General features: G+C 39.5%; 1 protein-coding gene across 3 annotated transcripts in view; it reads right to left on the bottom strand.

Moving 5' to 3' along the window:
- Positions 1–755: 755 nt before the first annotated feature.
- Positions 756–22,754, bottom strand: part of banp (BTG3 associated nuclear protein) — a 42,241-nt gene continuing 20,242 nt past the window's right edge. For all 3 annotated transcript variants that reach the window (XM_060886450.1, XM_060886448.1, XM_060886449.1), the window contains exons 12-13: positions 9,758–9,898; positions 756–2,518 (exon numbers count right to left, since the gene is read on the bottom strand). In XM_060886450.1, coding sequence (XP_060742433.1) covers positions 2,396–2,518; positions 9,758–9,898 — 264 coding nt within the window. In that variant the 3' untranslated portion in view covers positions 756–2,395. The remainder of the gene's footprint in view (positions 2,519–9,757; positions 9,899–22,754) is intronic.

Raw genomic sequence — 22,754 nt, 5'->3', positions numbered from 1 at the left:
TCTTTCCCCCACAAGACCTCTTTTCATGACAACATGGACAAGCAGTCCCTGGTGCTGAGCCCAGGTTGTAAAAGCTGAAGAAACTAGGCCACTGCACATGGAAGTTTTTGCCTGTCTTTTTGTTTTTAAAATGAGCAATGAGGACAGCCAGGTCCCATAAGAATCAGATGAGTCAGACAAAGAAAGGGGGTGAACGAGGGGTTTTCAGCAGCTTCAGCTTTGCCAAATCTGTCCCAAATAGACTGATAGTAGAACAAAGACAGAGGAAAGGAAGAGAGGGAGACAGACAGATAAAACGGATGAGGGGGTAAGAGAGCAAAAAAGAAGAAATCTGAGAAAGCAGGGTTGTGTTAAAGTGCTGGAAAGATAGAGGGACGAAGATTAAAATAGTGGTTAACTGACACAGAGACTAAGAGAAAACAAAAGGAAATAGAGAAGAAGTGGGTTTATCAGCGTTTATACAACTTGTTTCTTGCAAGCAATCCAAAATACACCGTTACATCACAGAATGTGTGGGAACTGCAGCAAAACTCCAAAAAGACTCTTTATCTCTCTCTCTCCCCCAGTCTTCCTGATACCCATCACCAGAGACTCACTCCTCCATCTGGCGTACACACACTCTCACTCTCACACATATACACAGGAAGCATAATAGCAGGAGTGGAAGCTTAATTCAGTTACTGTGATGAGAAAATGTGTGGTGACCTAGAGGAAGCACTTTATACTTCAACACACCCAGTCCCCAGAATATAAAATTAACAGAAAACAGACTACTCGTTTAATAGCAAACAGTCACAATACTACAACAGTTATATCACCACTCTTTACAATAATGTGTTGATTTTTTAATATTTGTCACAGTACTGGTGCTAAACCCAGATTTTGATTCATTCAAAGCACAAAGCTTTCATAACTCATCTAACAGCATCATGAGACACAGTAATGTGTAAACATAACTCGCTTTTTTCTCTTCTTTAATGAATTCCTCGTTTTTCCATTTTGAGTGTTAGTTAAACACAATGTAAAGCAGTGCATTCTCTACAGTCCAGTTAAAGGCTTGATGGAGACTCAGCAAACATGATCATTTGTTCTGATTAAACCACAAGGGAACAGTTGGCCCTCTGGCATAAAGTCCTACCAGTGGTAAAAACCCAGCATTGCCATCACTCGAATATGACTATGCACATACTGAAGCACAGCGATGATAAATTCAAATTTAGTTACCTCTAGCCTTTTGGATGCATCCCTGACTAATGGTGCCCTTACCAGCTTCCTGAAGACAAGAGCTGCAGATATTCCACATTCTGTCCATGTTTTAATAACAGACTTAATCTTGCTGCACAGGTTGTTCAAAGTTTAGATATTTTTTATAACAATAAGTTCTCTAACAAACACTGAGGCCTTCCATGTACATTCCAGGTTTATTTGTATTGAGATATGTGACTGGAATCTGGTTGCAACAGAACTAAGATTCATGACATATAATCAAAATTAAGTGCATTTCAGTTCCAGCTGTTACCACCACAAAAGGTGGAAAAGTTCAGGGGTGAATACTTGTAATACAATGTATGTACATGAGTTTCATTATTATTACTGCCAAATACAAATTCATGTTTCCTATCTAGAGCCATAAATATTTCTGCTTAATTCATTTTTAGCATAAGGTAACAGCAACCCACAATCTACTTAATGACAGTAAACAAATAAAAGTTAAAAAAAGAATTTACTCATTAATATTCACAAAGCAATCGTTTGTCAGGTATGTGGTAGATGCTCCTGGTTATTTGGAATCCAGAACCTTGGAGGAAGCACGCAAAGCAAAACGTCCTTCATTTGCAAGTATCGTTGTTTTCGGTATAGGATCTTCGTCGTAACTGGGAGGAGATTAGCTGAACCTGAAAACCTAACAGCTAGACAGACTCCTTTAAGCTGTAGTTAAATAAACTCATCACACACTGAAGCTGATGCAGTGATGGAGTGCAGATGCAGAGAGGGGAAAAAACTCCTTCATCCTGTACTCAGCTGGGCCACAGTCTGTATCACATGCAGCTTTGACAAGCCTGCACTCGAGCCAGCATTGCTATTGTGTTAATAAGCTGACTGGCCACTTTCACAGTCTGTGATTGTCAGGAGATTGCCAATAGACAAGCTGAGCCAAAAGGAATTATGTGATTTGTTTAAACTAAGACTCTCCATCTAGACTTAACCCATGATTGTCCACTCCAACTTTGAATTCGAGCATCTTCACATACAGGTCTTTATCTCTCTCTCTCTCTCTCTCTCTCTCTCTCTCTCTTTCTCGCTGTGAATCTCAGGTGCTACTACTGCAGAGTCGCATTAATACATCTGTGTATGTAAAGTCTTGTGTTTGAGAGAGAGTGCACGAGCTGGTGTCTCAGGTTCCCACTGTGTTGACAGGCATCTGAATCTGGACCACTTCACCGTTCGCACCTTGCTGGATCTGTATGGCCTCTTTCACGTCCATCTCTGCTTGCAGGGCAGATCCCAGTGCCTCAGCCTGAAAAGACAGAAAGAAAGAGAGGGAGAGAAAAAGAGGGTTGTGATGAAAACAGACAAGCGGATGACAAGCTTAGAGGATAGGAATGGAAAATAACTGAAGCCAAAAAAAAAAAAAAAAAAAAAAGATTGAAAGAGGCCGTGACAGCCATACCATGACAGACATGTATACCATGTTATAACAAATCTGTCATCACTTACATCTTTTTTAAATGTACTGCTGTTAGCACGCTGCATTAATACAGTGTTTATTTTCTTTGATCACTGTTAACACTACTGTTATGAAGTCAACTCAATAAGTGATACAGTATTTGAAAGCCCGACCAATAATGGCTGTTTGAACCAAACTGAACTGCGGAGGGGTTGGATTAAGGCTATACTTTATCTCTGTCAACCACCAAATAAAAACAGTGTGTGAGGTAGAGCACGAGGGATGATGATGAGTCACTTCTGAGAGCGGAGCATGTTGAGTGAGTCATTCCTTCCTCTTACGCTCGCCAAGAGACTGTACACCTGCACAACATGAAGAAGCAATGTCACTCAAGGACAAGGCCCAGGCACACACTGAAACCTTTTTCTCTCCCTTTCACACACATTCACACAGCACACAGCTGTGAATGCAACAGCCTACACTACATCAGTCCCTTATGTGCCATAGCCCTAAAACATGGATGTTTTGACCTAACACGCTCAACGGATATGATTTCTGCCAAGTGCTCTGTCCCATGTCCTTCAAGCACTCAATCATGAATTGCATAATTTCCACAAGAGGGCAGTAATGTGAATTCCTGCTTAAATGTTTGTTTTAGAGCTTTTTCTTTGAGTGTTTTTGCAGTGTAGACACAATTAAGATCAAATTATAGTTTAACAGTATAGTTTATCATTTCTGTAACAAAATCTAAACAAACTGGATGTCACAGCACAGCAGTATCTAACACAGGTTATTCGTTTAGTTGTGGTTATGCAGCATCCTGTAGGTTATTGTTCTCCAAAAATTCTCTGGTGTTTTGAGAAGATAGGCAGAGTATATGTGTGTACATCTGTGCTCATCCGCCCGTCAAAATCTTGATCTTGGCGCAAACATGTACGACTGTTGCAGGCTGAACTAACTGTTATACTGCTAACAAGCATAAATTAAATAAACAATCACATTAAAGGGGCGGTGCACAATCTCTGAAAGCCAATGTTGACATTTGAAATCACCTCAACAAACACACCTCTAACCCAAATGGGTCTCACCCGTTTTGATAGCTCCGCCCACACATACATACGCAACCCAGGCAACTATTATGGGGGAACCTGCTGGGGTAGCTGGCCGAGGATATATTTTTATCAATTAATTAACTCAATGAGTAATATGGCGGAATATGGCGTTCAGAAGACTTGGAGCGTGTGCACATGTTGCAGGCTCAAAGACTTGCAGTCAATCATTCAATCACTTTTGGCTAATGTCAGACATGCGCACTGAACTCTCTCTGCCGCATATTGAGAAGACACACCCCTTTCTGCTAATTGGCTACACGTTTGTTTTGTTAGTCGGCCTGACTTAGTTTTCTGAAGCATTTTTGTAACATCGTGCACCGCGCCTTTAACACACGAGTTCTTAACTAATTCAGTTCAGAGTTAATTCTGAGACAATGTCATATTCGGGATCCATCATATAGACCTTTTTTCTGTTTTTAAACATTGGCACCAGGGAATGTTCAATATCTTAAAAAAAAAAAAAAAAAAAAAGTAGATAGTAATATCGTACAGTGCGGATTTGTGCTGCTAGCACAATGGGTTATCACTCACAAAAGCACAAGTATATCACTAGGTTAACAGCTAAGCTATTCTCTACAGCACTTCCTGTCTGGAAATGTTCTTTTATTTGTATCAGCCCACTTTTTTGTTATGTAGTGTCTGTTTTGGAAACTATTACATTACAAAAAGAAGGCAAACAAAAGGTCAAATAAATACATAAATAAAAAGAACTCACTAAACACAACCACATGTTGAGTTAAAAATGATAGCACGTCTCATAATTCTCACTGGCCTTAAGACAGCAAAGGGGTCGTCAAAAAGTCTGGTTCAGGTACAAATGCAAAAAACTAATGGTATGATTCATTGGTTAAAACTGCCAATTCTACACAAATCAGTTCCTCTCATTTCTTAAAACTGCACAGTGTCTCCCGATCATCTTCTATCTGTACAATACTTCTGCTGGTCATGAAGCAGAGTTGTCTAGTTAAACATGGCCTTATCAATGCCCAACTGGTTATAATGCAGGGAAAATGCATACAGTGTAAGAAGATGCCTAAATATGAAGCAATATACAGTGGCCTTTCTAAAATTCATGTCGTTGTTGTCCTACGGCTGCACCGTGTTCAGGGTCTCTACAGCCAATCTGTGTATTTTATCCAGATTTCATGCTGGATGCCTTTCCTGACACAGACTTCTAATGAGCGGCAATGAGAATTGATCCTGCAGTGGCTGGGTCGGTCCGCTGCCTGGGAATCAAACCTGGGATCCTGCCGCTGGACCACCAGAGACACACCTTTCTAAAACTCATGTAATTATGGCAAATTTCATAATACCTCAATAGTTGCTTTGACTGGTTCCCTCCTGTGAGGTCAGCGCATGGTTAAAAAGGAGCCAGAGAATGGGCACGTAATCACCAACTTAATTTGCTCTGAGCTTGTTGATTTAAATCAACTCAGTTGTTGATTTCTGTCCAATGCTTTGATAATCATCAACCATTAAACACATTTCCAGATAGCTACAAAGTGTAAACAAACATGATTACAGCAACAGCTACAATAAAACCCAGACAAAACCTGTCCAAGAAAGCAGAGCTCAATGCACGGGATAATCGAGAACACACTCGACAGTGAACCCATGTTGTCATAAAATGCTCCCAATGAGGCAACATTGCCTGAGCTCACGCTTCAGAGCTGAGAAGACAAGGGCATCAATTTCAGAAGAGACTGGCTGTGTGTGAGAATCAGGCTAAACAGACAGAGCCTGATCTGCTGAACATGGCTAGTTATGAAGTCTCTCACACACTGGCACTCTGGGCTTGGCACAGCATGCTGAAAAAAGATGAGTGCTGAAGATCAGCCAAAGAGTTTGTGTATTTGAGGTATAGGAATGACAGAGGACAGATGGAATTTGAGAGAAAAACAAGATGCCGGGAACGTTCAATACCCAGGCTTAACACTTGGACAGCAGCCTGTTAAGAGCAATATGAGGACTTTTGTTTACATCAGTTTTGAACAGGCACATCAGGACAAGATGTGTGTATTTGTTTGAAGGAGAAAGCAAGAGTCCAGGAAATACAGAGAAACAGTGGAAAATGTTAGAGTGAACATAAGCCACGGAACACTGGAGATGTAGACACTGGTCCAAAAGACAGAACAAGAGAGAGGATCAGAGAAATGTGGGGCAACAAGTATGCAGATATAGTCCAACATTTTACAGCGTTGACATTAATAAGCTAGCAGTGCCGATTAAACGGTCTGTCAGGACAGAAAAACAAAACTACTGCTCTATGCAGATGACCTGGTGCTGTTGCTGATGCTCACAGTATATGGGTGAGTTACCTTTATTGGACCCATAGAGACATAAAGAAGTGCTTTACAGTCTCTGTCAAAAGTACATCCACTTGACTATGTTAGAATGTGAACACTGGCTTAACATCATAACATAAATCCTGTTAGGCAGGAGGGTTAACATAGCAAGAAAAAAAATGATAGATTAAATAACTAAGTGGTAATTCATGTCCTTGTGTATAAAGACAGTCAGTAGCTCAGCTGTTTGGACAGCTGTGGAAATAGAAGAGTCTTTTTGCAGGTCTTCTACCTTGAAGGATGAAAGAACCAGTCAAGACTTGCTAGAGGCTGAAAGAGAGTGTGGTGCAGAGTCAACGGAGAGAACTTGCAGAGAGTGGAAACGTTTTACAGCTGAACTCAAGATAAACAGCAGAGGTCAGGATGGCATGCAGGGGCAGACCTTCTAGGAATTAAATTTAGTAAGGCAGTCTTGACATTTTGCTGGGATATTGTTTCAGCTGATGAGTTGCCATCCATGAGTAGCACCTGGACCTACTGGACAACTACTGCTAGAACTGAGGTCTTGCATCAAACCCTAACATAATGCGTTTAGGAAAACTTCAGATGCCAGGAGCACAGATGCCAGTTTCAAGGCAGCACTAGCTTAGTGCACACAAGACAATACATTCAGAGCTTGTCAGCCTTACCAGTGTTTGGGGTCGTTTTAGAATGTCGGTGAATTCACACAATTAAAAAGCATCATGTTACAACAAACATCAAAACACACATTTTACCAAACTGAGGTCTCCATCTTGATTCAGTGTAAATTAATTTAGATAATAACTGGGATTAAATCTTGCTAACTTCTAAGGAAAGGGTAAACATTTTTATGTTTAAAAATATGTGGACACCTTTCAAAATCTAGTGGAAAGCCTACCCAGAAGAGTGGAGTTAATGCCCGTGTTATTGCCCATGGTTTTGAAATAGGGAAATATGAGAGTGATGGACAGGTTCTTACATAGTACATCCATAATGTGTATGTTCATCATGTTTATTCATCCAATGGGTGTTCAGTGTGGTTGAGGTCAGGTCTTCAGGAACCTTGCAAACCTTGTGAGTTAGAACAGGTTTAGGTCCCTTAGCTCCAGTGAAGGGAAACTGTAAAGCATCAGGGTACATTGGCATCCTATACATGAAATGACAAAGATCTATTTCTGGCTATTTGATGATAAAAATCCAAAAGTAGACCCTAGTTCCAAAATAGTATGAAGAGAATCAAGTCCTAGGGAATCAATCCATTTTAAGATACTATAGACCCAGGAATTGTCTTCAGAAGAGAATACCTATAGTCAGCTGGCTGAAAGGTCTACTTACCCTGTAACTGGCACTAACACAAAGCGCACCCAGAATAGCACTGCTTTACAACCCAATAAAATCATCAACTAGCATCAAACAGAGTTAAGACACCTGTCTGGAACATTGCCACAGTGAAACTAAAAGCCAGAGTCAGCCTGAGTGCTAAGGGGCTCTAGAAAGCGAGGACTGACTGGCACAGCATCTATGCATTGTTACAGATGCAAAGCTTAGACAGAGCCTGAATAAGTACAGGTTCAGTGCATACAGTGCCTCACTATTGTAAAGAGTAAACATTAAAACACCTAACTGCTCACAGAGGAGGTAGTATGTGTGCATGCACACTGCATGACAACATTATTGATATAAAAAGCAAAAGTCTTGAGAATTTTTATTTCTAAATACCTCCAAACTCTGATCACCATAATCAGAGGTCTCCATCTGATAAACTGCATTTGTGAAGGCCATTGAACAACACTCACTAAGAAGTATGTAACAACATCCTTTGTTATTATTGTTGTTATTATAGTACAGCTGTTATTAATTTTGATAATATTATTGCTATGACCATTACTAGTGCTATTGTTGATTCTGATCTATTTCCCTCCAATGTTCTGGCAACATTGTGCAACATACAGCCATGCCAAAAAAAGTGAACACCTCTTACATTTCTTCTTTAAATAAATAAATAATTGTGTGTGTATGTGTGTGTGTTTTATATATATATATATATATATATATATATATATATATATATATATATACATACATAAAACAGGAAGGATATATATATATCCTTCCTGTGTGTATATATATATATATATATATATATATATATATATATATATATATATATATATATATATATATATATATAGAAACACTATATATATAAAGTATAAGAAATGCAGAAAAAAATAAATAAAAATGCTTGACTGAGGTGAAAAATCTGAAAGATGACACGCAAAAAGAGAAAATCTTTTCTTTTTTAATTGCTTAATAACGAATTGGCCATAAGTCATACTTCCACTCCATTTCAACATTCCTATTTTAATATTTGGGTTAGTTCAAATATTTTTTTTAATGAAAACTGTCAGATAATATGCTTTACACTAATGCCTGGTGGTTCATTTTTACCTTCCAAAGCCATTTTCTAATCTATTCCCTTTAATCTTGCCATTTCATCGTCATGATTTTTATTTTTTAAATAGCAGTACTAACAACATACATATCACATTTTTGAAAATATAATTCATTTGCTAAGTGTTTGTGATCCCTGCTACATAGACCAATGGACAGATGAGGGAATGATAGTAAATTATGTGTGGTGTTTTGTTTTTTTTGAAGGAGACTAAAGTGGGGGAAAAAGCAAATGAGAGCGTGTGAGATGTGAAAACTGAGTAGATATACAGAGAGTGGCTAAGATATTCATAGCATGATTCAGTGCATTCCAAGTGAAACGCAATGCCACAAATCATCAAGGAGGGAAAGATGTTAGTACAATTTTATAATGCCAAGGTTTCTTAAGAATCCACTCAGTTCCTTGTGGGAGAGAAGGATTTATCTTCATATAAACCACCTGGCAAAGACACACGCAAGTTTGAAACACTTCCTGGTTTCTATACTTTGCTCTCCTTAGAATAATCAAATACCATTTAAACCTATAGACCATAGCAACTCCCAAAAGTCAGCTGTTTTTGGTTTTGCCAGACTGGCCACTTTAAAGGCTCCAGTGGGAAGCAAGTGCCCTCCTCTTTCTTTCCACATGGCCTGCATTACCCTCTACTTCACCACCATGCCAAAGGGATTTGAAGCTCATCTACTAATTATTACTTTCCCTTCTTCAAGCATTCCATCTTTCACATGCTCATATCCTTATAAATGCTTAGAGAAAGAATCCAGACAGTGGGCAGAACTACTCGAACTCCGCATCTCATTCTGGATATGGAGAATTATATATTCCTCATGGTGCAGAAATATGGTCACACTCCATACATTAGAAGGATCACTAAAACCTGAGTGGTGTTGGTGTAAACGTGGCCATCTTTGAAACGTTATAATGTCACCATAAGGAAATGATTACAGTACTTCCTCGCATAGAGGGAGTGAGAGAAATAGAAAGAGTAAGAGAGAGACTCTAGAAAAACAAACTAACGTGATGTGCTAATTAGCAGAGCCCATGTGCTGGAGCCAGAGCAGTGGGAAGGCAGCCAGGATTTGCAGGAAGTATTTATATATCAAAAAAAAAAACCACCCCTAAGCTAGATTCGCAAAAAAGACAAATTCTGAAGCGTGTTAAACGGCAAATGGAATGTTAGAGGTTACCTACAGAGAAGTGTGTGTGAGTGTGTCCTTACTTGCACAGTTCCCGTGTGGTCAGTCACAGGGCCCAGTTGGACGTATTGAACTTGGATGTCATTGGCCTGCAGAGGAGATGCTTCCACCGTCCCTGTCCCATCAGCAGAGGCAACGGCAATGAGCTGAGTCCCTCTCAAAACCTAAACACACACACACACACACAGTAAATGCTAAGGATGAAAAGATTCCAAACAAAGACAATCTAACTCATACTGCTTATTTAGTGAAGACCACACTTTAGTATAGCCACATGGTAGCAGAAACAAGATGAAACCTGATCTATATATCTGAACCATTCTTTCAAGATAATGCTTGAAATCTGCTCAAAACCCTCATCTCAAGGCACAATGAGTTTATATGCAGTCTTATAATGTTTATTATCTGACTGCAATCAGCTAGGAACAAACTGAGGCCATAGTAAATGGAGTTCATCTTTTTGAAAGCGATCTGCTTAATAGTCTGATTAATAGAAAAAATAACTGCCAAATAAGCCTTTGCATGTGCTTAATTTTCATAACTGCAACATAAATAACTGCATGTGGATGTCAAAACAATTCTGAAGTTGACTAGAACATAGAAAAGGATCTGATAATTCTGAATTATGTTTGCACTTACTGACACCATTTAGATTATTTAGGTGCACGAGTACGTGTGTTACAACATTCCAGTACAGATCAAAACAAAATCATCTTTGCCTCTCACGCCAACCGTCTGGCCTCTCGAGTCATGAAAGCTATAAAGCAAACTGCCAGAAACACTAAAATCAGAGTTTACAGTCTACCCCAACATGTCACACTACACAAACAGGGAGAGATTGAAGTATTCAAAATAAACATGTCCAATCCATGTGTTTTCACTAAGGGTATCATTGTGGCAAATGCATTTGCATTGTGGCAAATCGTGATACAAAAAAAGTCTGAGTGCGTGTATACGAGGATTGTGCGATTTACACGGAACAAAGCCACGGAAGCCTGACAGTTTAACCAACTTTGGAGCTCTATTTCTAGTTAAAATAACAGCTCAGGTGCTGCCACTAAACTCATTATATTTCTGTCACTCCATTCCATACAAATTTTTGGGAGAATGCACACACATATCTTTCTTATTTTTAATAGGGAAGAAGAAGATGCCTTAATTTTTACATATGCGTTACACCACAGTAAAATATTTTCAGTATAGGTCACAGCTTAGGGAATCGAGGTCAGAGGACAGGGTCAGTTGTGATAAAGAGCCCCTGGAGCAGAAAGGGTTAAGGGTCTTGTTCAGATGGCCAGCAGTGGCACCTTGGCAGCGCTGGGGCTTGAAACTCCAAATATCCGATCAACAACCCAGTGCCTTAACAACTTGTATTGTATATTGAGCCTGTAGTACATTCTGCTTACAATATTAAATATAGAAATTTTTGATTTAGTTTTATTCGGACAAACAAGCACATTGCATTTCATTAAGATATTAAGAAAAAAAAATGAGTCGTGAAAAAATGTTGTGAGAACCAAATTGAATCATGAAGCTTGAAGCCAGCATTGTGACTCCATTCGAATCATGACCAGAGTGAATCATTTCACCCCTAGTGTTCACCCCGGTCACAACAAATACCCTCCACTCACAGGTATATGTGCAGACTTTCACTTATGCACTGCAGAGCGGGAAAATAATTAAAGTGATATGGAAACTAAATGTGCATGTGTTTGTGTGTGTGTGTGGATTTATGAGAATGGCTTGCATTAACATTAGCTGTGAAGTGTTCATATGTTTGCCCTTAACATGATACAGTAAATGGGGCCCTGATTTTGTTCCTGGCAGGAAACAATCTCTAAATAAATTTTAATACTTTTTCCATTTTCAGCATAAGTACTATGAAATATTTAATTATAAACCTTCCATGTCACTGGTACCTCAAATGCAATCTATCTTGTCCAAACCACCTGGTTTAGTTTGCTAGATAGCAAACTCCTGTAGATAATAAAAACTGAAGACCAGAGATTTGTACAAGAGGCGCAGAAAAAGCCGTTGACGTTGTAAAAAGTGAATACAGGCCTTGAAGAAGTGACACTGCAATGTTTCAGTGCTTGTTCTCAATCTACTACAACATCACAATTTATTTGATGGATATGACTACAAGAAAAGGAATTTCATTTCCAATGACAGCTCATAAATTTGCAGTAATTCCTCTAAAATCTCATGAATTGCACTGGTAAACAAAAGAGGGCCTGCTGGTGTGGATGAGAACATTCATATTTGTAAAACTGCTTAATAAATAATGTGTGTGTTTAAAGTGTAACGCAATGCCGCTATCTGTGTCTGTTTAGCGCTCCAAATATTTGTCTCTAACTAGACAGGTTCGTGGACTGTTTTTAATCCCACTTGTGCATTTACTATTTTTGTTTATACCGTTCAGTGAAATTTCTAACACATTCTGTTCAGTTCTATTGCTGAAAGTCTAAACAAAGTAGCCTAATTTCAACAACCATGACCCAGACCAGACAGTTACTAAGGATGGCCGCATGTTAATGTTAATAATGTTGACTCATATCTGACCGATTACTTGTACCCACAGCTGAAATCCATCCATTTGCTCAGCTTTTGTTTTTGTGTTTCCTCCCACCGGATTCCTGTCCCAATACACACCTCTGCACCTCTAGTTGTAATCATGCTTTCTGAAACCTTCTAGCAAGCTGTCTTGAATAAAAATAGTCAGGGCCTCTGATTCATATCGGTATTTGTATCTGTTTGGAACACAATATCTGTGCAATCTGAGTAAAGAGTTTGTATTCGATTACATCCCTTGAGTGTATGTGTGGTTGGGGGTTTGCTGGTGAGTCATACACGAGCAGACACACACAATCCACAAAGCTGAGGTAAAACAACAGACAAGCAATATGCACTAATTAGTTCAGCAACAACGCTCCTCTTGTCATTGTCAGCCTCATGTATTATCACACCTCTCCATCTTCCCCTGCTGACCTCACTGCTCCGAGCGCTCACGACAACACAAAACATGTGATCCTCGCAGATGACAGAACTGGCATTCATTTTCAATTAGTAGGAGAAGGAATCTGTCGCTCAGCACAAAATGCCACACAACCCTCAATTAAAGATGCAGTGCAGGCTAAGGCTCCTCCTCCCACCACAATCCAAACCTTGGCTTTGAAGCTGTGAGTCAGTGGCATGTCTCGATGTTGTACGAGTCATCGTGGTGCCCAAAGCGTCTCCACTGGTATTGAGAAAAATTTGCCAGATTTACCACATTGTCTCCTGTTTCTTAACCATCTAGGGAAGGATCACTCAGATCCCTGCAGTATGATTAGGGTAATTACACAAAAACACAAGCAGACAGGCACAAACTCATCAGGGTTATAAGGTATGATATCATTTACATACGCAATATGTACCAATGCTCCGCAAAAGCATACTAAATTGAATATAATAAGGTATTCATCTTGTACAGTATTATAATACTATATATATAAAATAGTAAGTATAACTGCAATTATACATTGTAAGATTTTAGGCCAGTAAGATTAACTGTAGCATACTAATTTTTCCTTAATTCTCTCCTTTGTTTTTTTGAAGAAAAAAAAAACAAAAACAAACAAACAAAAAAGAAAAACACCAGTTGCACTTACACACAAGAGCTGTCTATCTTGTGACTTTTTTTTATTTTCTTAGAAAAGGATCTCTCCAGTGAAAGCTGCAACTGCTTTTATAATGCTCACTCTGTGACAAGCCATTAATTCAACACCAGCCAAAAGCTAAAAGACATAAAGTGTGAAGAGGACGGCGATTCCGACATTTTAAAAATCATCTGGTGTTCACTTGGCGTTGAATGTTAAACTAGTAAACACAAAGCGAGAATCATAAAATCTGCAATGTCTAGAGTTATTGTATTTTTAAATGTCCAATACATGCAGTTGTACACTAACGCACACACAGACACATACACACACAGACACATACACACGATTGGGGCACCTGATGATGACTCCCTCCCAAATTCAGGGATAATACAACAAAAAAAATAGCTCACAGCAAAGTAAATTAATAAATGAAATTTTTTAAGAACAAACAGCTAAGCAATGCTGAATTGTGATGGCAATGTCAACATTCGCACAGCCTTGTGCCAGGTTTGTACACAAATGAGATCTCTGTGCTGACAGGCTACAGATGGCTGAGATATGAGGGGCTGCACACACAAACATATCACAGTGCAACAATAAAACCCTGTATCTGTAAGTAGGAAATACAAAATTGAAAGTATAACTCGGTATGACTTCCATCTTGATGTTATAAACCCAGTCATATCTTGTAAAAGCCTGAAATTAGTTTAATATAAGAAGTTTGAGAACAAGAAACCTGTCCAATTTTGTCAAGGATTTGAATTCTGGAGCAGAGCTTAATGAGAAGCACACTTAGTGAGAAGCTGCCAATCAAGGAAGTTCATGAATACACAAATGCTCACACACACAGCCCTAAGGGTTAGCGTTTACATTTCCAAATTCAAATTCCAGCCCTATCTTGAGGATTTAAATGAGGAAACACCCAAAAACTACGAAAATGAATAAAGTCACGCTTTAAGTCCTGACTCTGCTCAAGATTGTCATCGAGATGTCATCATTAATACATCATTCTTTCAACATAAGAGAGAATGGGAGACAGGATAGCAGGTATCTGTGGTGTGTGTGTTTATGTATGTCTTAGATTCCTACAAATACTTCTACAACAACCAGCCCTCTGAGGAGCCCTCTGAAAACCACTTGTTGAGACTTGGGTGAATGTTCAGCTGCAGAAGATCAACACGAGCGTTTACAAGCCTTGGATGGTGAAGTGATGAAAGAAACTCTTGTCACCCGACTCTAGAGCCGTTCTCAAATCAGCTGCTTCTCACTGCTCTTTTTCTATTACCATTCCCTTCACGACAGACTCGGACCGCTTAGAGCATCGGCAGCTTCTGGCCAACGCCAACAATCCTAAGCATGATGGAGCGAGATTGACAATAAGACCAAAAAATCTGATGCACAGGAGACATATTTCCATACACAATTTCTGGCACAGGATGACACATATAACCTGTCTGGCACAGAATAACAAGAACATGTCAGGTGGTGCACATCCTTGGAAAGACTAGACAATTTAGACCAAAAGAAATGTCACATGATCATTTGTGCAAAAACCCACATTAAGATGATGAGAATGGCTGGCACAGGAAGTGTCTGTGACTGACTATGAAAGAGCTGGGCTTGACCACTAAAGCTTTTCATGTGGAGATAAATTTAGATTATGAAATCTGCTAGATCTATTCCGTCTAGCCACCAGGTACAAGACGAGTGCTGTATATAGTGAACCCAGTGAACTGAAATCCTCACTCAATGTGCACTGGTTGCTAGGCCCAAAAACAAACAAGAGAGGCAAATGGATCGAAATAAATCATTCAGTTATGCAGTAATGCCTTCAGCAGTAACACAGGACACCAAACACATCCAGCAACTGGAGCAAAGATGACAGAACAAAACAACAACAGCTTAATGTGAAAAACATTCACTCTGAAACACAATAACCAACTGTACAAACAAGTCCTTTTCCAAAGCCCCTTTATCTCTGTTCCAGTATCTTCACTACATATGACTCTCACTAAACCCAATTATACAAGATAAATAAAAGCCTGTGACACACCCCAAAACAGAAGGAGTTGTGAACTTGAATGCTGCATGAGCTAACAAACTTCGCAAACCCGAGGTTCGATCATAGTGCAATATCAGGGCACTTTCGTTTAGGTACGTTGTTTACTTCACATACATCATATAAGATAGTGACATCTAGGCGTTTTGCATTGGCTTATCACTTCTCTTTTAGACCACAATCAAATTTTCTTTACTCTGAAATCTAACCTGGACTTATATGGAAAAGGCTAAGAAAGCTGAACATGCAGATGAAGCATGGGAAATCCCAAAGTTCCATCTGCCTCCAAATATCAAAATGATCAACCTCAGTGCTTCTGCCAAGGCGCTACAGAGATAAGGTCCATGTCACCTGCAATCATCTTCAGCACATTCTACCACAAAATGCTCACAAAGCTACACAAAAACTCTACAGTCATTTGTATGTACAGTCATCAAAAGTCAACAACATCTGCAGCAGGCAGACCAGAACCGGAACAGATGTGGATGGAGGAATCAAAAGTCAGAAGAAGAGATTCAAAGATAAAAAGAGAAAGAATAAATACAGAAAAGCAAAAATCATGAAATAAAGCAAACAAAAAATAAAGAAACAAAGCAAGGAGTAAATACATGAAAGAAAAAAATGAACAAAAGTTCACAGCACAAACCATGTAACCCCTGAAAGCCTTTAATCAGCTTGACAGAATCTGTTCTCCAGCTGATAAGATCCAGCTGAAAGCAGGGCAAACAGAGGTTGAGAGAGAACATCCTCAGTTAGCTGCTTGTCTGAAATATGACTGGGCCACCTGGAAGTATAACAGAACCTTTGACATTGGCAGGATTGAGCCTTAGTTGTTTCTCCAATGTTGAAAGGAAATGCCGTTTTCAAGAGCCGATTCTTTACGACTAAGATCATTCAGAAAGCGGTGAAGTTTTCTAACAAATACTCAGCTGAACCTTTGGTGCCCTCTTAAAAACACATTCTCTGGATCAGCAAGTAATTTTACGGAAACAGATATTTACATCATTCCGGTAACAGAAGAGAAAAGAATCTGGCATCTTTCTGAATGATTTCTGCAGCTGTACTTTACTTTGCACTCTTTCTTCTCTGTTTACACATCCACACAAAAATGTTACGGACCAATCAGATGTGGAGAAAGTTGGCCACGCTGCTAAGCAGGCAAAACCATGTGCTCTACTGCAGAGCTCTCTCCACTGTTCAACAGGGTCAAAAAGAAGTACAATGGAATACAAGACTACCAAAGAGAACATTTTGAAATGAGCGATGATTGCTTATGATTGGCCATGCTGCATTCACTTGCAGTCATTCACCCAGTGCTGATGATGTTACAGCTCTTTCACCTCTAAATCTATCCAATTCCAACAAAACACGTTTTTTAATTGCTGAAAAATCCATACCACCCTTTAATTACAAATACCAGCACATGAGCTTCATTTCCAATCTTCCCACAGACCTCAGCTCAACCTTTCCTGTAACTTACAGGCTGACCTGCTACACGTTGCCTTACTGCTAATTTACCACTTGGATCTTACTTTGGTGTAGGACAGGATTCAGGTTTGTACTCAGAAATTAAGAGTCACGTTTAGCTTAAATCTGTTTGAAAAGGCAATGCCTCTGCCTTTCTCTGTAAGAAATGCCCATAAATTACTTTTGTTAGTCTATCCACATAATCCTTAAGGACACTAGCTGGAAATCCAACACCCTGATACAGGCAAGGCCAAGATATCAACACACCCAGCACAGTTTTCAAATAAAATCAACATCAGTTGAAATTAGCCAATCAGATGCAGGCAGTGATCCAGCTGCCAAAAAATGATGACTATAATATAAACTACAAATTTACCAACACACATCTGCAAAGCCAAGACTGTTCTTGGGATGAACAAAACAGTCCAGATGTGTTTAAAACTTTAAAAAAACAGTTTTTATCTTTAACATCAGGTTTATGTATCGTTATTTCAGCATTTAACCCTGCATTTTAGCATTTACACCTTTCACTGGGTTGAGTTCGGCTTGACAGAAATTTCTAACGATAATCAGTGATTTGAAACACGTGTTCAAGCAGGAAAGATCCGAAAATATTTTTGTTACATTAAGATAGAAGATACAAATTCTGAAATACCAACATTGCATAGAAGGAATGGGTAGGTCCAGATTTGTGAATTATTTGAGTATAATGCTCAAAAACGTGACTTATCTTATTTCTTATGAAAAGCCCACATGTGGTGACATATGAAAATAATAAGCGCATTGGTGATTTTCTCATCAGTGGATGATTTCACAGCCTCTCACTCCTCAAGCCTTATCACTTTCTCCAACTGGACAGGAAACAAAAGATGCTTGACAAGCACTGCTTCTATCATCCTTTTCTCCACTCATGTCAACAGTCAGAGACAGCCAGACCGTGTTGTCATTAATGAAGCAGTGAGAGAAAGATAGAGTGTGTTTGCGTCTCTTTCTTTGGCTCCTATGAGTGTGGAGCTTGAGGGCCAGCTGGCCGCTTAGCTCTCTGGAACAGGCATACACAGAAACTCTACCAGAGACATCTGGAGTGCTTTACCCATAAGCCTGACGAGCCAGGCTCCAATCGCATGCCCAAAGCACTGCACTACAGCAGGGGCATCAGGTTCCTTCAGCTCCCTGACTCCGCCAAGCAAACACAAGCTCAGTTGCATACTCAGATGAGCAAAATTAGATCTGTTCATGAATCAATATGCATGCATGCACACAAGCTATTCTTAGGCCTTCTCTTTAACAAGTCAGTGCACACTACCCCTAAAGCCCTATCATATTAATGTGCTCTCCCGACTGCATCTGGGCAAAGCCTTCTGATCCCATCGGTGTCCTCGGTTTTATAATACCACAGCAGACCTTGATCCACTGCTGCTTTGAAATATGAAGCGCTCCATTAAGAGCTCAACATCACACACTTGATGGTGTAACATGAGCTGTGTTGTTGCCAGTTTAATGCAACAGCTCATGCTTTAAGAAAAGCCTTGCACTATGGTCTTTCTCTCATGACACCACTGGGAAGACAGGTAAATTAATTGAGGGTCTAGAAGCTAGCACTCCAGAGCTTTGGTTATGGCAGCAACTAGATCCCGGGTTAAATCCAAGAGAATTTAATTTCTTAAGCAGGTACTTAAGCCTAGTAGGATTCAAAACATCTGGTTTTAATGTTAACATGGAGGAAACCTGAATCTCTCTCTCTCTCTCACTCACACACACACAAACACAATGCATTTCTACACAATTTTTGTCTACCAGTCAAAAAGAGCAGTGATATCATTGAAGCTGGACATGGGCCAAATAAATACACACAATTTCTTGAGATGCTGCGTAACCAATTCAACATGGACTGTGGATAAATGCTGGCTCATCAAAATACTATGGAAAAAAACTCCACCACAACAGACCCAAACAAAACAAAACACATGTGAATGAGAAGCATACCCTTAAGGCCTACTGTGGCTCATAATCGTAAACACATCTAGCCTTTCTGAGATACCACACTGACCCTGTAACCAGGTTACTAGAAACTCTATATACATTCATTTAGCTTGCATTCTTGCTTCCAACACCCAAGACCCAAGTTACAGGTCTTTGAAGACCTAGGTCTAAACACTGTCTCCTGTATCCAGTTTGAGAGCAGAAGCCTTTAAAGAATTCCTGGCCTGGGAAATATCAAACCTTTCCAATAATGCACCTGGCTCATCTGGGAGGTATTGTTGCTCAACCCTTCCTCCCTTGTTCTTTCACACAGTCTTCCTTTCCTGCTTTACAAATCTCCTCTTTTAGAAGTATTGACGTGTCCCTCAGAATGTGACCCCAGTATGAACACAACTGAAGGTTTGTGTTTAACCTCAGAACAGTTTTCTGTTAAAAAAAAAAAAAAAAAAAAAAAAGAATTCAATCTGAGGGGAAACTTACCAGATCTACTAAAAGAAGAGTTTTGTGAGAAAGGAGAATTAAGCCCAGGGTGATTCCTGGGAGATATTTAGATGAGAAAAAGAATAGCTTTTGGAGAACTGGACTGTCTGCAGGTTTAGCAGCTCTTGTTCTGTTCTCTCACAGTCTCAGCATCAGCAACATTATGCTGCTTGATGAAGATCAGAAAGTACAACTGCATGGTGACCCATAAGCATTAATAACATACATCTTTACAGTCTGCGTTGGGAGATTTGTCTTAACTAAGCAACACCAAAGATAGGTTTTTCCTTTGCCACATTCTCCACATTGCCGTGTCATGTCTTTTGCTCTTATCTCTCCATCTGGATATGAACTGTGGCTTGGTGTCAGCAGGATCAAACAACAGAAACTGGAACTTTCAGATAAAAAGGGCCAAAAAAAGGTCTCACTCTCAGAAAAAAAATGTAAGGAAAAGCGGCTGTTTTGTTCTGATCACAGACGCTGGACAGATGAGTGATGCTCAGCACTGCTGCTGGCATACTGTAAATCTCTTCATTCTAGAAAGCACTTCAGTGACAGTTAATGGCGCAGCCAGGAAAGAAGAATGAAAAGCAGTGTACAAATTACAGTGTGTTCCTTTATCTAATATACAGAAATCCCATAAAACTTGGTTTATCTGGTTGTTTTGATTATTTTCAAGACTTAAAAAAAAACCTTCTAAATTCCAGTGATTTGTTTCTTGTCCAAACACTTCTCCATGTACTGAACAAACACAAACCCCTCTGCCAAACAATCTGCAACCTTGCCCTTGTCAGCTCTATTTAAACACTGCCTTATGCGTTACTGCTGCACAGACATTTGATTTAGACATAGCTGAGCCATGAACTTGACCAAGAATGACCTAAAAACACATCAACACTGTTAGTGAACAAAACCCTACAAGTGAACTGCACTTCAATCATCAATCCCAGACATTGCTGATTTTCAACACTGTGCACACCATTCAAAAATCACCCACAAATTCCACTTTACCACTTATGATCAATAAGCTGTCCAGACAAGTATAAACCTCAAACACTAGGAAACCCGTACAGGAGTGAAATATCGTGTGTGCAGTATTTACAGTGCCAGACAAGGTCCTGTGCAGCTGAATGCTGCTGAGTGTAGCAGGATGGGAACAGGACCAAGACAGGAGAAGAGAGAGAATCTAACAATAGCACACAGAGATGAAAAGGAATGATGAGGATGGAGAAGAAGCACGGAAAAATCCCTGGACAGGACGGAGAGACCTGATGTGGAGCGAGATGTGGAAGAGGCCAGAGAAATAAACCGCAATGGGTCTCAGGCCTAATAAGCAAACTTTACCTCCCTCCAAGATATACACACAGAAGGCAGAAGACACAAGCTGCTCTGTGCTTTCCTGCCTCCTGCCAGGCCCTGCTTTAAAGCTGTAACATCAATAAGGTAGCGAGGATGCTGCCACCAGAACAATGCTGACATTTTTCACAGCTATTTTTGTTTCTCGCCATGGGAATCACACACGGAAAAGGAAAATATGGCTCTGCCGTTTGTATGTCTGACTTTCTAAAGATCCAGATCTGGAACACAGGGTTACGGGAATAAGTCACTGTGTGTTTGCACTGGCCTGAACATCACATCACATCATTTAACAGTGCAGTCTGTAAGTAATTGAGTAGTGGCATGGTTTTTGTTGTTTTAGCTCTGTGCTCCTGCACTTTTGACATAAAATAATCACAATGAGCCAAAACTGCAGAACATTAGATCTAATTAACGAAATTTACATTTATAAATTACATTTACGAGTAAACCATGTAGGAAACACAAGCGTTTTTATACCTTCTCCATCCATTCTTTGCCAGGAGATCAAAAGTAGCATAATCCTAAATAAAACTGTCATGTATAGTACTTGTTTGAAAATCCCTTGCAACTGATGACTGTAATAGTCATCACTGGTAACTGAAAATCACCTGGTGATGCTCAGGGGGATGGAATATTGTCATCCCCATGTCAATCATTGCATTAGTAGCCAATCATGTCTATGTGTAAGTTCATGTATGTGGCAGAGGAGGGGGGAGTCTGGCTACAGGTGTCTCAGAGGAAGTACGTTAGCTTTCAACCCTCCCTGGTTGCTAGTTGTTGTATGATAAGTAAAGCTTGGAATTTTCAGAACAACAAACTGAAGAAAATGGGAGAAATTAGGAAAGAAGATAAGATAATATGACACAATATGTTAGTTGCATTAAATGGTTCTCCTTGGAACCTGTTCAAATTGTGAAACATAATGATGTAGGTTTTTACTCAGAACTTTTCTGGGTTTCATCTGAGCAAAGACCTAAAAGACTCAAATGGCTTTACTCAAAAGTACTTTTTATTTACTTTAACTACTATTTTTCAAAGAGCATACATCCTCTGATGCCACGTTTTACGAACATCTCTTTGTGTTAGTCTTTAACAAGGCCCTACCCAAAATAGTGCTTCTTGCTATTTAAACATTTTTTCGTGATGAGCAAAAGTATTTTTGATCCATTCGCTCCTGTGGTGTTCCATGACCACAAAGTTGCCAGCGCATTTTCACTTATTAACAAATTTTTGTGGTTTGTCTATGTCTTGAATTGATTTGTTTGGATTTGTCTTCCTCAGGATGACCTACTTAACTAGAATTGTTGGTGCTCGTGCTGATGAGTTGTTCTTGAGTAACAAACTCAAGAAGCCAAAGCCACACACCAAAGCCAAAGACACAAGAAAACAGCACACGGGCAGCCCAAACAAAACAACAAGCCAATTAACTGTTAAGTTATATTTGATTTGATATTTGAACTCATTTGTTGTGCATACACTCAACTCTACACTTTAAGCTCAAGGTGAAAGTTTCAATTCAAATCCAATGTGCTGGAAAACAAAGCCTAAATCTATTAAAATGGGTCATTTTCCAAAACTGCACAACTGTAGTATCAAGACAGTGGCATGAAAAAAAAAAAAGCTGCTGAATATTTTGTGAAATGAAAATTAATATTTTTCTCTGATGGGTTGATGTAAATCTGGACCTATTTAGATAACATGACTGAATCTCACCATGTTATTTTATAGAGTACTAATTTCTTAGTACTTATAAGGTACACACTGTGATGTATAATTAGAACAGTTGTGTATTTGATGCTATCTTCCTGCTACACGCCCTTTTACAACTGTCGTCATGCATACACAACATGTGACGTATGTGTGTGACTTGCTCTGGTCTCCTCTGATTTGCGGTCTCTCTGATGCGAGCCGACACAGAGCTTAGACGGCTACGATAAATGAAGAGCGCTGTTTCACATCATGAGAGAGGGAGGGAAAGAGAGAGAGAGCAGAAGAGAAAGACAGACAGAGAAAGAAAGCAAGAGAGAGAGA

This window comes from Tachysurus vachellii, chromosome 14, assembly GCF_030014155.1.
Source record: "Tachysurus vachellii isolate PV-2020 chromosome 14, HZAU_Pvac_v1, whole genome shotgun sequence".
Taxonomy (NCBI): domain Eukaryota; kingdom Metazoa; phylum Chordata; class Actinopteri; order Siluriformes; family Bagridae; genus Tachysurus; species Tachysurus vachellii.
Note: the sequence above shows the minus strand (reverse complement) of the source record. Positions and strands in the feature narration are given on the sequence as shown.